Here is a 14,849-nt window from a genome sequence, read left to right on the forward strand (position 1 = left end):
TTGGAGAAAAGAAATGGTGAATTGACTTCTATAAGCAAGTTGTTAATTAATAATACATTCACAGAGGATGGAAAAGAAATATCAAAGTTTGTTACTCAGTTTTATAAAGACCTGTGTACTTTCAATTTTGTATTTCCTGATCTGAATGACTTTCTGGATAGTTTTATAGACAAGGCCAAAGTTATTGATGATGGTTTTAAATTGTTGTGTGATGGTGATTTAAGATTAGACGAAGTTAAAGAATGTTTGGCTTTGTGGGCCAGCATCAGTGTTTTGAATCTGATGTGTGCAGCTACCGGACGCCAGATTAGGGATTGCAGCAGCAGGGTAGTGTGGAGAACTTAGGCAGGTTGAAAACAAGCCATGCAGCTGTATTTTGGATCATTTGCAGAGGACGGATTGTGTTCATTGGTAGACTTGCCAGCAGTGCGTTGCAGTAATCCAGTCTTGAAATGACAAAAGACTGAACAAGTATGATGTGTATGATGCCTTGGTAATGACAAACACACACACAATTGGTTTTTAGCCAACCAATTGGACACCTGTGTGTGTGTGTGTGTGTGTGTGTGTGTGTGTGTGTGTGTGTGTGTAGACCTCCTGAAAATGATAGTTTGAAAAGTGATCTTACTTGACCTAATAACCACAAGGATCACAAGAGACTGCCTATTGTTTCAGCTGTTTATGTATCAGCATGACTGTGTTACATGTGTGTGTGTTATATGTGTGAGAGACCTGTGGAATGATTAGCTCATCACATAATCTGTATTTTTAGAGAAACAGTCTTCACATTATGTTTAATGAATATTGAACCAGCATTTACAGTGTGTGTGAGTGTGAGTGTGTGTGTGTGTGTGTGTGTGTGTGTGTGTGTCTGTGTGTGTGTGTGTGTGTGTGTATGTGTGTGTGTGTGTGTAAAAAGGAGATGCATGAGCTGTTTGTTTTGTACCATGTGCAGGGAAAAACACGTCTCCCTGTGGGTTTGGGCTATAGGGGGTTCCAGGGTCGGACAGAAGGTGACGCCCAGAATCGGATGTCTGGCGCGTCAGAATCTGAACCAAAGTGCGAGACGAAGTCTTCAGGGGACCTGACATGTACACAGGGTTTTCATGGCCTTGAGCCTCACTGGAGAGAGAGTGAGAGAGAGAGATTAAGAACACTTATACATCATAAACTAACACGGATGTCCCATTAGCCAAGATGTAGCCATTTAGTGTCTTTAATTTTACTCCAGAACTAATAATGGACACTAATGTAGCTAATAAGTATGGAGAGCTTATCTTTCTTACCTACCGATTAAAGCTACATTAATATGGACATATTATGAATTATTTTGAAACACAGTTTTGGCACTGTTTAGAAAACTAAATGGTCATTGCACTGTAGTAGGACCAACTGTAGCGCTGGATTCGCTCCAGATCCACACAGGGCTACGGCATTTTTTTTTAATCCTAATTACCTTAATATATGTTTTATTAAATCAAAATATTGTAGCTGATGCCAGAGGGTTTGAAGCAGGAAAAGGGGAAATTGGTAGCTCTGCACTCCTGATCAAAAGGATAAGAGATCTTAATTCCTACTAAGCTGCTGACCGTAAGTCACTTTGGATAAAGGCGTCTGCCATAAATGTTTTTTTTTTGTTGTTTTTTTAACAGGCAAATAGTTTCTACACACGAAATAATGTCTGAGTCATTTTTCAATGATGTTCAACAGCTGATTGGCCCAAACCTTTATGCGACTCCTGGGACTATTTCATGACCCCTATGATCATGCAACCCAAGCAAGCTTTCTGTCACGTACTGTCTCAGAAGCCGCATAAACGTATCTGAGATTACTTCACAACACTGTGTGGTTTGAGGTAGATGTGAAATGATTTACACACACACACACACACACACACACACACACACACACACACACACACACACACACACACACACACACACACACACACGCACACACACACACGCACACACACACACGCACACACACACACGCACACACACACACACACACACACACACACACACACACACACACACACAGTTTACAAAGTGGTACAATGCAGCCTGTAACCTTCTTTTAATTGTTCACTACATTGGTCTGACTTCACACACTCACATCGTATTCTATTATAATTAATGCAATATAAATGCAAAATGGTGGTTTGCTTTGTTTTGTTTTATTTTACAGGAGCTGATTTAGTGACTGTGTAGAAACTCACCTGTCCATGCGAACCAGCTCATGTGCACCTGTAAAATAAAAAGAGCAGGAAGTGGAAATTGGTCAATGTGTGGCAGGAAATAGAATATCGGTGACTATGACTTCCTGTAGCTATTATGCAGCGTTTGTGTAAAACATCTAAAGTTAAGCAGAATTCTGTTTCCCCATATTAAAGGCTGCTTTATTACATTTCCTAAGTTTGAATTATTTTGTGTCGCTAAACCAATACTCGTTTTTTTTTCTCGTATCGCTTCAGTGTGAAACTTTCCTCTCTAGTTTTCGAACCATGTAAGCATTCTGATATTTGAACGTAGGTCGAAACTTTCGTTTTATTTCTTCACATGTTTAAATCTAAAACCTGAAATAACAGAGCGGGGAAATCACGTTTTTCCCCCTGGCTGAGTGAGTCAAGTCGATAACGCTGTGACATTTGAACATTTTGAGTGACACGCCAGCTCAGCATCTTCACGCACACTGAACAGGTGGAATGAATCACAGCCTAGTAAAGGAGTAAAGGAGCCTACAAACTTTGTGGAGGAGGTGTCCCTGGCAGCAGCGTTCAATTCAGACTGTCGTTGCGACCTGGATAATGAAAATGAAAAGAATTTCATGTTTTGAATTCACATTATTATTGGTATATTTAGGTGAAATAACTATCTATATTAACTACCTACAGTGCGTTTTCATTCTCAAATCTGATTGGTCAGAAGGATGATGTTCTCTGAGAGTAATAATAATAATAATAATAATAATAATAATAATAATAATAATAATAATAATAATAATAATAACTGTAGCCAAATTGTTTTGGTCTAAAAGGATTAAAACTCTATGGAAGGATGTCAGTCACCAATATGCTCCATTTTCTGACCACTTAGTAATTAAGCTGATTTTGCAGACTAAACACAGGGAGAGTACTGTACGTGGTTACTGGAAATTGAATAATAATCTGCTAAAAGATAAAAATTTTAATGATCAAATCAAGGGATTAGTTAATGGAATTTTTTCAAATAATGAATTTGAGTCTCATGGTGCTAAATGGGAATATTTTAAATATAAAGCAAGATTAATAGCTATAAATAGATCTAAAACCTTAAAAGTGCTTAATGCTGGTAGAGAAGCGGACTTGCTAATTAAAATAAATACCTTAATCAAAAAAGAGAATCTTTCTGTTACAGAGATTAGTCAGTTAAAAACTTTGCAATTGGAATTAGACAATATATATTTAGAAATAGTTAAGGGTGCCTTTGTTAGATCTAGAGCGAGATGGCTTGAGGAAGGAGAAAAAAATACGAGCTTCTTCTTCTCACTTGAAAAGAGGAATTTTAAAAGGAAAAGCATCTCTGTATTAAAAATTAACAATTCAGTCTCTAAAAACCCTGAAGAAATTGAGGAATTTGTTAGTAATTTTTATAGGAACCTGTACTCCCCTGATTTACAGGCAAACCAAAGTATGTCATACCTACAACAGATTAAGAACTATATACCTCAAATAAGTGACGAATTTAAGTTGTCATGTGAGGCTACTGTTTCTTTAAATGAAATGAGAAATGCAATGAAATCAATGAAAAAGGGGAGGTCGCCTGGCTCTGATGGCCTTACTTTAGAATTCTTCATACAGTTTTGGGAGATTTTAGAACAACCTTTCTTCTTAATGCTTCAAGAATGTATAAAAAATGGTACAATGACTCCTACTATGAAACAAGGGGTGATATCTCTCATTCCCAAACCAGATAAAGATGTAACTATAATTGATAACTGGCGCCCTATCACTCTTCTTAATTTTGACTATAAATTAATTGCATCCATATTTGCCAATAGATTAAAACAGCATTTACATTATGTCATTAATGAGACACAGACTGGATTTATGAAAGGTCGTCATATTAGTTGTAATACTCGACTTGTTCTGGATCTTATTGATTACAGAGATGAAATCAAGTCTGATGCAATTATCTTATTCCTCGATTTTTATAAGGCCTTCGATACTGTAAAGCATCAATTCCTTATAGACTCTTTATGGGCTTTTGGATTTCCTTCTAAACTCATAAATATTGTTCAAATGCTGTACAAAGAAATAGATAGTTGTATAATTTTAAATTCACGTACATCACCAAGGTTTCCTGTCCTTCGCGGAATACGTCAAGGTTGCCCTTTGAGCCCCTTTTTATTTGTTGTTGAAACACTATCCATAGATATTTTGCACAATAATAACTTTTCTGGCCTTGATATCTTTAATAGAGAGATTCGAATCTCACAGCTAGCAGATGATACTACTTTGTTTTTGAAAGATAAAGAGCAAGTTTCTCCAGTTTTAACTACAATCAATGCCTTCTCTAACGTTTCTGGGCTCAAACTTAATTTATCTAAGTGTGAAATTATTTGCTTGTTTGACACTGTGGAAACTGAAATTGAAAATATACCAATTAAAAATGAAGTGAAATATTTGGGAATTCACATAACAAACCATTTAATTAGTAGACAATCTCTGAATTTTTCTCAACGGTTATTGAAAGCAAAATATATTTTTAATAATTGGCTCCGAAGAGATTTATCAATTTTAGGCAGAGTTTTCTTGTCCAAAACAGAAGGATTATCCAGGTTTGTGTAGCCTTCCCTGTCTTTAGCTGTAGATAATCACACCTCCAAAAATATAGATAAGATTTTTCTTGATTTCATTTGGAGCAATAAGTCACACAAGTTGAAGAAATATGTTTTAGCAAACAAAAGGAGTGATGGGGGTCTCGAAGTCCTGCATTTTGAAGATACTAACAATACATTTAAAATTAATTGGTTAAAAAGATGTTTGCTTGGGTCAGATTCTTTGTGGTATTTTATTCCTAATAATATATTTGAGAGGGTAGGTGGCCTTTCTTTTTTGATGAATTACTCCACTGGTAAATTGCCTATTAAACTGGCTAGATTTCATCAACAAGCATTGTTAGCCTGGAAACTGGCTTACAACCACAACTTTTCACCCCACAAAACCATCTTATGGAATAATTTGGATATTAAGATTAGAAACAGATCAATCATTTTTGAGAAATGGTTTAATAGAAACATAATTTTTGTTGCTGATCTATTCAATTCAAGAATTTAACTCTGTTATTAAGGCAATTCCTGATTGATTAATATGTCTAATGAAAGCTTCCCTTACCCATGAGTCATGCACAAAACAACTTTCACAGTTATTTTTGGGAGGTGTCTCGCTTTTAAGTAAAAATTGTAATAATAAATGTATTCGTCAACTTTTTCAATCTCGAAACTCAATTTCTCCAAAAGGAAAATTTTTTTGGAGTTCTAAAATAGATAACATTAAATGGAGGAAAACATGGTTATTACCATATAAATACTGTATACCGAATAAAGTGAAAGAAGTGCACTTCAAAATTTTGCATAATATATACCCTTGTAATGCAGCTTTATCTAAATTTTGTGATGTAGCTGATATATGTACCTTTTGTAAAAAAGAAAGTGAAGATGTTTGTCACTTATTCTTCTCATGTAATGTTTCTTCACTCTTCTGGAAAGATTTGAGTCTCTATTGTTTTTCTAAACTTAACATAAATGGTGTTTTCTACATTAAGGATATTGTTTGTTTTTTTGAAAACCAAAACAAATCTTTAGAATCAACTGTTAACTTTCTTATCCTCGTGGATAAGTTCTATTTTCACAAACAAAGATTTCTTAAGAAAATACCTACTTTTATAGAGTTCTTATGTGTAGTAGAACATTTAATTAAATCACTGAGAGTAATTGATAACAAAAAATGTATTTCTTTTTTGAAGAGATATGATGAGATCTTTCATGTAACATGATCAACACGGTCTTTTTTTTTTTCATTTCATTTATGCTTTGGCGTCAGGGGAGCAGTTGGGGGGGTTCGGTGCCTTGCTCAAGGGCGTCTCAGTCGTGTCCGGCCCGAGACTCAAATCCACAACCTTAGGGTTAGAAGTCAGACTCTCTAACCATTAGGCCACAATTCAGATAATCTGTGATTGTTCATCCAGGTGAGTCGTGAGTTCTGTTACAGGGAGCGAGAGTTCATGTGCAGCAGCGTTTTCATAGTTCTGCTCACCTACATTTTCTTATCCATAAACTTTAAGCTGTTGTGTTAAATGTGTCAGCCATATTTTCTGCATGTCTTTAGCTCATTTGTTTGTCACTTTGTGCTAATTATTCATTTTAAACCTTGTATCAGCATTTAACACTCAGCTCTGTTAAAACAATTGTGTTCTGTTAAAAAGAATGATTAATGTCAGCAGACCGGGCGGTTAACACAAAAATACCGGCTACAGATGTGTCAAAGTCTTGGAGAATCAGGGAGACCCAGAGGAAACATAGGGCATGCCTACAAACACAGAAAACATCTTACAGCTCTGTATGCTGTATGTTCTCACTGTGTGTGTGTGTGTGTGTTTGTGTGTGTGGGAGAGAGAGAACATGGGTAAAGTTTTTAGGATTATAGGAATTAGATATAACTGACATTGAACAGAGTTTATTTTAACTCAATGGTTTTCTTCATTGTTATGATGTTTTTTGTTTGAATATTCTTATACTGTAACCTGGTGATAATAAACAGAACCCGCTGTAACATCCGGGTTATGTCTGTGTTATTAACACGTTATCTCACTAAAACTTTACACCAACACCTTGACTAACACTCATTCGGTTTCCACCATCAGCTGTAGACTTTTAATGTTACTCTGAGCTGGTAATATAAAGCTGCAGTAAAAACAGACTTACTGTAAGAGGAAACTCCATGTAACAGCAGGAAAAGATTCGGAAGAGTCAGAGTCAGTGTCGAAACCCTGACTGATCTGAGACTGATCTCCATCTGTAACAGGTAGTGTGTGAGCAGCAGGTCAGGATCTTCTCCCTGGGCTCGGTGTCTGCTGCTGAGGAGAAACATCAACATCAGGGTTTGAGTGGGAAAAAACATCATCATCATCATCATAAACATCATCACACAAACAAAAAAATCTTCTAGAAATGATTTATGTAAATTAGGCACTGCATTTCATTAGGCCTCCAGAAAAAAAAAGCCAAACATTTGTAAATATTTCACACTTTTGATATGCCTTTGCCTAGCAGAGGGCAAAATATGATCTACCGAAATGATGCTACACACACACACACACACACACACACACACGTACGTTCATATTTCTATAAAGAAGCTCAATAATAAAATACATGTGTTTTGCAAATCATATTTGTTTCCTCTCTTATTTATAAATTTAGTTGCATCAGTCAGCTTTAGCCTGGAGATATGCTGAGTAATGTTTGACATTTATCAGTCAGTGGTTATCCAAAATAATATTTAATAATTTCTGCTTATTTTACTCAAAACATGGCATAATTCCATAAGGTTTATCGTTCATAAATTAAATCGTCCAGTGTGTGTGTGTGTGTGTGTGTGTGTGTGTGTGTGTGTGTGTAGTCTGTTGTTGGTTGATCAGATGACATCTGGTGGGCAAAATAGATATTACAAGTGTAAAATAGATATTACACACAGAATGGTGATCATTGTAGAATTTTTGATTTATAAGCATTCAAGTCAATTTGACCTGAAAAAAAAAACAGGTTTTATTATTTTCTGACTTTAAAAATGGTCAAAATGGTTTCAAAACAATGTCCTACCTTCTTTTGAAATATACCAGCTTGTAATTGTGCATCAACGTTTGTGCCTCTATAGTGAAAATAATTCAAAATTTCTGTTGTTTTTTTTTTTACTAAAAAATGAGGCATTTTTGTATATAAATAAGGTTTATTATACCAAATATATATATATATATATATATATTTGCAAAATATATGTTTATATGTTGGAAACAAGTTAGACTAAATAGGTGGGGGGGAAATGCTATGATATATACTTCATTTTTTATAACCATTAAAAAAAAGTGTTTAGTGTCCCTGCAACTTGTCCATGACTGACGTCTCTGTTTATCACTTGGGAATCTACAAACAGATTCAGATTATTTTATTCAATGCCATGTCAGCAATCAAAAGCTATTTTCATCACAAAACTCAAGTCCAAAAACACCAATATCATATAAATGCAATAAAAACAAAAATAAATAAATAAATAAATAAACAGCGTCATATTATACAATTTTTTATTTTAATTAACATACGATAAAAAAAATCCAAACCCTTATCAGGCATAATTTCATTAAATATGTCTAAGTGAAGATTAAGTGATAAAAGAGAATTCAGTCCCGATGGCGTGCCAGTGGTGGTATATCATAACTTAAAACATGTATTCATAAAAATATTAAGATTGATACCAATGGACATTATAATAAGATATCTGCTATTGAAATCAGTGTGAACAGATGCACTCAGTCTCTCACTATCACAACTTAAGTGGTCATACTGAATACACAGCTATGACAATAATAAATATACGCAAACAAAGTGTGACTGAGAACACAAAAGCTTTCCTCATAAACTTTTGGATGAACTTGTGAGATGTGAACCATAATTTATTAATTTATTATTAAATTAACAGATCCATAACTTAGTAATTATAACATGCAAACTTGCAAAAGATCTTCCACGAACATCATGAACATAACATCAGTGGATGTATATCAGTGTATCAGTGAATATCAGCAGACCAGAAGTAGTGGTCTGCAGTATTGGAGCATGTCAGGCCTACTTTCTTTTATAAGTGTACTTCTTGTCACTCCGTGCAGTACTGAGAAGCAGCTACAGTAAAACTCTGAACAGGACTGCTCAAAGTTAAAAGTGATCAAGAGCTCACTCCTAATGAGCTCCACAGAGCACCTGTTCCTGCTGTCACTCCATTTGTTGGCCATTCTAGAAAAGATCCTTTCCACATAACCAGCGGATGCTGGGATGCTTTTGTTTCAGCTCTGAAACTTTCAGCTCTGAAACTTTCATCGTCCCGCCCTCCTCTGACTCTGAATGGCCGTGATTCACGGTCCGTAACCCTAAAACAAACCAATCAAACCAGCGATGGCAACGAGTATTACCCAATCAGGGGCAGAATAGGACGCAATGCGAGTGGGTGATTTGCATGGGATGCTAATGGACCTATTCAAATACGGGACGCGTCATTTTGCCTGTAAATACGGGACGATTCCGTATTTCGCGGGACGGGTGGCAACCCTACAGATAAGGGAATCTTACAAAACATACATCTTTTCACCTTTAAGCAAAAAAGCATGGGTCCATTTTTAATGTCTTTATTAAGAGCTTCGGAATCTACAAAGATTGTCTGTTTCCCTAACTGTCACAAACTAATGGGTAACTAGCATGGATTAGCTGCGGTCGTTAACCCAAGGACTAAAACAAACCAACGGAACAAGAAATATAATTTCCTACCATTCAATATAATAAAACACATTCTGACTTGTGTAATGTAATCCCTTGCTGTCTGGTTTTTAGATTTATTTCGTTTGAACAACCAAACGCAGCACAGAAGTCCGGCATCGTCCATGCATTTGAGGTAAAGGAGCACCGTACAAAGATGTCTGCGGTTTTGACGCATTTTAGGACCCCAAGGAGACATCTAATGTATAGATATCTATGTGTGCAGACGACTGACAGACAGATTACAAGGGACCGTCTGCAAAGTGCAAAACCCGAAAAGCGAATACTAAAAAAAAACAATAACTTGACTGTAATACACTGTACTGTCAGCAAAATCAGCTCATCACTGGTGTCCTGATACTTATACAACAACACTTATTTGGGGGAAATGTATTTTTGTTTAATTTTAGATGATTTTTCATAATGCAAAAAAAAAAAATCAATAACTTCACTGTTGTAGTATATTGTACAGCGCACATACTAATGTTAAATAGTGGAGGAATTTTCTGTGTTCTGTTCTGTGTGTTTGACTGATGAAGGTTGTGGCCGGCGTGGCTGTTGTTAAATAAAGAGTAAACAGTCAGCTTACCTGTTTCCTTCCTCTCACCTCGATGCATGTCATATGTATATAATTACAAACGAAAATACTACAACTGTAATACAGTGTCGCGGGTTGCCGACTCCTGGTCGCTTGTCACACCTGTTAAGGCTGGTGACCAGTTGGCATAAGAAACAGACTAAGACTTTACTTCATCATCAAAGCTGTTACTGTAATATAAAGTGCTTGTAAAAACAGACTTACTGTAAGAGTAAACTCAATGCAGAACAGCAGGAAAAAATTCAGGAGACTCAGAGTCAGTGTCGAATCCCTCTTCAGCCTTAGGCGTGTGTGTCGGTGAGTGTAAACGAACAGCAGATCAGGAATAAAACAGTCTGATTATAAGAAAGGAAACCCGATCGGTATTTATGACGACAGACACGAGGACATCTTTAGTCCTGCCCCTTATAACGTAACTGCGCTTTTACTCACACGTGCCAGAGATAACACGGAACACATGTAACAAAGTGTATTATGGGAAATGTAGTTAAATAAACAGCGTTAACATGCACAGCATTTCCTCCCCTCTTACTCGTTGAGGTATAACACAAAGATTAAAATTTAAACTGTACCACTTAAATTATACAATTTAAATTTAATTTTTAATCACGTTTTTTAAACGTGAACACAGACTTTTATGTCGAATCCTGTTTTACAATAACAATACTCTAAACCGCAATTTCTGGAGCTCACTCCCAAGAATTTCACTCACCAAGGCACATGTACTGTGGTGATGTGACAATAAAAGTGACTTGACTCCATGTGCAGCTCAGGTGAGATTCAGGCAGTTTAACACTCTGCGCCATTGTTTAATTAAAAACAGGATTATTTTTTGTAAAAACACAAAATAAACTACAGTGAGAAGGAGATAAGCTCGAAGTGACACAGTTGAGTTCAGCTGGATTACTGTAACATTAACACTGGACACTGTAACAATAAGAGCTTCACAGACACAGAAACGTTCAGGAGACAAAATGTATAAAAATGGAGTGAGTCAGGAACCCTGAGGGACACCGGAGAGGGAATGTAAATCATCCTTTTCTAAATAGTATTAATTAATACCGTTTTTAAGGAACTCTGCAGGTTGTTCCAAACATTTTGGAGAACTAACAGCAGATCTTCTGGATGTGGACTGCCTCAGATCCATCTCTGTGGGGACAAACATCACCTCCAGGATCCTTGTTCTTCTCTAGACTGAAGATGCTTCTTAAGAACATGTGCTGCATGTTTGGGCTTGTCGTCCTGCTGCAGAATAAATTTGGGGCCAAACAGACGCCTCCCTGACGGTACTGTATGATGGATAATATCGGTCTGTATTTCTCAGCATGGAGGACACCATTAATCCAGACCACATCTCCAACTCCATCTGCAGACCTGCAGGGAAAATCCAGCATGCTTCTCTGTTGCAACTTTAAATAAAACAGTATATTACAACAAAGATTCAACAGAACAGAACAGAACCATGCTGTAAAATACAGTGACAACAATATAGTCACAAATAACCCCACACGTTATACATGTAAAATATAAACTTTGTACTATAAATGTTGTTTCCTATAGTTGTATGACCAGATGCCACCACATTGTTCATGGTGATGTTCTGATCAGATCAGACACTGAAGTTGCCCTGAGGAACATTTTTGTTCAGCCGAGTTAAAGTGACCAGGTTTAATATACACAATGTCTCTCTGAGCCACACTGCTGATCATCTCAAACTACAATGTTCATTGTACTGAATCAATGTCCTGTATGTGATTTCAGCATATTTGACATGCACAGAGCTGAGGTGACAATCATGATAGAGTCACATCTGATAAGGAGATGTGGGAGCTCTACTATCAGTACTCTTACTTACTGATGAGCAGGGTATATTTTATCAATAAATGAACTCAATGAGTAATACTATGGTAATACAAATGTGTTTTTGTAGTACTGTGTGTGTTATACCGTGCAAGCTTTAGCTCTGTTTCATGCGGAAGGCGAGGTACAACACCTGGAACCCGAGGCAGAGGTAATTGCAGGTATCCGCCATGTAAATGTTTTAATCGCTTTCAGCTAATGTCACACATGCGCACTGAACGCTCTCTCCGCCCATGTTGACAAGACACGCCCCTTTCTGCACATTGGCCACACGTTTGTTTTGTTTGTCGGCCCGACTCAGTTTTCTTGAAGCATTTCTCAAACATCGTGCATCTCACCTTTAACCGCCTCACATTCATGTTGGCTTTTAACCCAACGCTCTTGACGAGCTGCTTCAGGTCCGCATATTTCATGGAGTCTAAATCCATCTTCACACCAAACCGGAAGAAATTTCACAGTAACATTAAACCGCGGTTTTCTGTTTGTTTTACCGTGTCAGCGACAGGACGCCCGGGTCAAACGGTTCAAAATCTGCAGCGATCTCATTTTATTGGCTGTCTGCTCGTGACGCTACACAACACGCTCCAATAGGATCCTGACTGACAGTTTTCCAGCGCTGCTATTGGTCCGCTGTCTGCGTGCGCGTGCACGAACTGTAGGTCTGCGAGGAAGGAGAAAAGTTTGTTTGTGGACGAAGATGTCTAAGGGAAACGGTTCAGTGAGTGTTTTGGAGCCGTGTGACAGCAGCAGCCAGAGCAGCGTGATATGGACCCAGCTAAGGGACGTGGAGGACACTGTAGAGTGCAGTGTGGAGTATGACAAGTGCTCTGTGTTTCACTGTGCTAATGTGAAGTGTAACCTGGTGCTGGGGGACTCTTTAGGAGCCTGTGGAGAGCTCCGGGGTCTCGGGGCCATTATTTGTCTCAGTAAGTTTTATTTTTTACTAAGATAAACCCATCATCAACAGTTCATGTCCACTGCAGTTTCCACTCTCATACACACAGATGTGTTGTATATCATGAGCACATCACATTCTCTGTGCAGTTGGTGGCAGGTTGCTGTGTTTCTTAATATTATTGTGATTATCTGCAGAAATCAGCAAGGATGTAAGAATAAGAGGAAAGATGGAGTTGAGTAAGGAGGGTCCTCTTAAATTCTGGTAAGTAGATGCACACTGCAGATGTGATGCTAGTTAAAGCTCTTTCTACAATATTTGGACTCCAAACCCCGTGTACAAACCTGTATAACACACTCACACACATACACACACTCACACAGACACACTCTCACAAACATACTCACATATACACACACAGACACACTCACATATACACACAGACGCACTCACATACGCACACAGACAGACATACACACAGACACACTCACATATACACACAGACATATACACACACAGACACACTCACATATACACACATACTCAGACATACAGATACACTCACATATACACACAGACACACTCACATATACACACACAGACATACACACACACTCACATATATGCACACACAGACACACTCACATATGCACACAGACACTCAGATATGCACACACACTCAGAGACACACACAGACACACACACTCACACATATACACACAGACTCACACACACCACTTATTTCTTAACAACAGTCTATAACAACATATAATAATCCTAACACTTCTATATTAAATGCAAAGTAAATACTGTGTGTATTAGATAACACGTCGTTATTATCGTGATCGTTTTAAAGCATTTCTTGTCAACAGCAGTTAAAGTAAACAAAGCAGGCAGCTTGATATTGCGAAGACTTTTCATGATAGAGATCGAGAAAGCACTGAAATCTCACAGCCTGGATTCTAATTCAGTTCATTATTTAAGTGTTTTGTTCTGTTCACACGTCACCCAGCACTTACAAAGCCCTGGAATGTCCCGGTTGTCGTGGGTTTGTCGGTTTGGTGCTGTGTTCCACGCCGCATCACTTGTCCTCTCTCAGAGGCCTCTTCTTGTTGCTGAAAGAAGCAGTCAGCTGGTGAGAATCACTAAACCTCATGACCACACACCTTGGAGAAAAATGTCACACAAATTCGACCCTTATAGTTTCCATTTAAACGACCATGCTTACTTCTCTATGTTTAGTGGGAAAGCTCCTGTTCTATTTTAGATCCATTTTAAAAGGCTCAGAAGTCTGACAGGAAAAGTTTGCCTCTTTAACCCATTATGACCGTTTGTGTGTTTGTTGGTGTCTCCTCAGCTACATGCTGAAAAGTGGCATCATCGTGAATGCTTCCAAACTCTGCTTTGAGAACAGAGCGCTGGGAAGAACCATCAATGAGGTGAGTAGGAATGTGGAGAGACTTTTCTTTATCTTTAGATTGCATTAATGTAGATGACGAGTAACAGAATCTATAGCATTAGTTTTTAATGATGTCAGAATTGAGCTCCACGTGAACATCTCGTACGGCTTGTACACTCAGATGAAACAGGACCTGGAAGCTCAGCTGAAACGTGTGGAACTTCTGAAGGACATGACTGATGACAGCAGGCTGGGACACAGCCACCTTGCTCTGTCCTCCATCATCTCTCATTAGTGCCTCAGATTGTTGTTCGTTGTTTATTAGTTTCCTATAAGTTTTTGCTTGTATTGAAATATTTCTTAAATAAAAATGTATATTTTTGTTCCTGAATATTTTTCCTGTGCATTTGTCAGATTAAATATATATTAAATATTTAACGCTGTCAACTTGGAAGTGTGTGCCAGCAGAGAACAAGTGTACGGTTGGAGGTCACATCTTTACTAAACAAAGAGGAAGCGCTAATTATTAATAT

The 14,849-nt window shown here is 37.5% G+C and overlaps 1 protein-coding gene and 1 long non-coding RNA gene across 9 annotated transcripts; one reads left to right on the forward strand and one right to left on the reverse strand.

Moving 5' to 3' along the window:
• Positions 1 to 831: 831 nt before the first annotated feature.
• Positions 832 to 12,547, reverse strand: LOC113656379. 8 transcript variants are annotated; one of them, XR_007140340.1, is made up of 7 exons: positions 12,361 to 12,547; positions 10,367 to 11,536; positions 6,967 to 7,118; positions 6,510 to 6,571; positions 2,749 to 2,802; positions 2,222 to 2,249; positions 832 to 1,122 (listed from the first exon to the last, which is right to left on the reverse strand). It is a non-coding gene; the product is annotated as an uncharacterized LOC113656379 (long non-coding RNA). The 8 variants fall into 8 exon arrangements; XR_007140341.1 differs by having other exon boundaries at positions 2,745 to 2,802; XR_007140338.1 differs by lacking the exon at positions 6,510 to 6,571 and having other exon boundaries at positions 6,967 to 7,115.
• Positions 12,548 to 12,617: 70 nt separating this feature from the next.
• oip5 (opa interacting protein 5) lies at positions 12,618 to 14,707 on the forward strand. The gene is made up of 5 exons (XM_027167624.2): positions 12,618 to 12,948; positions 13,115 to 13,181; positions 13,930 to 14,052; positions 14,275 to 14,356; positions 14,498 to 14,707. Exons 1-5 carry the CDS (start codon positions 12,720 to 12,722, stop codon positions 14,609 to 14,611), a joined length of 615 nt encoding a protein of 204 aa, XP_027023425.1. The 5' UTR covers positions 12,618 to 12,719; the 3' UTR covers positions 14,612 to 14,707.
• The last annotated feature ends 142 nt before the right edge of the window (positions 14,708 to 14,849 follow it).

This window comes from Tachysurus fulvidraco, chromosome 4 (assembly GCF_022655615.1).
Source record: "Tachysurus fulvidraco isolate hzauxx_2018 chromosome 4, HZAU_PFXX_2.0, whole genome shotgun sequence".
NCBI classification, from domain to species: domain Eukaryota; kingdom Metazoa; phylum Chordata; class Actinopteri; order Siluriformes; family Bagridae; genus Tachysurus; species Tachysurus fulvidraco.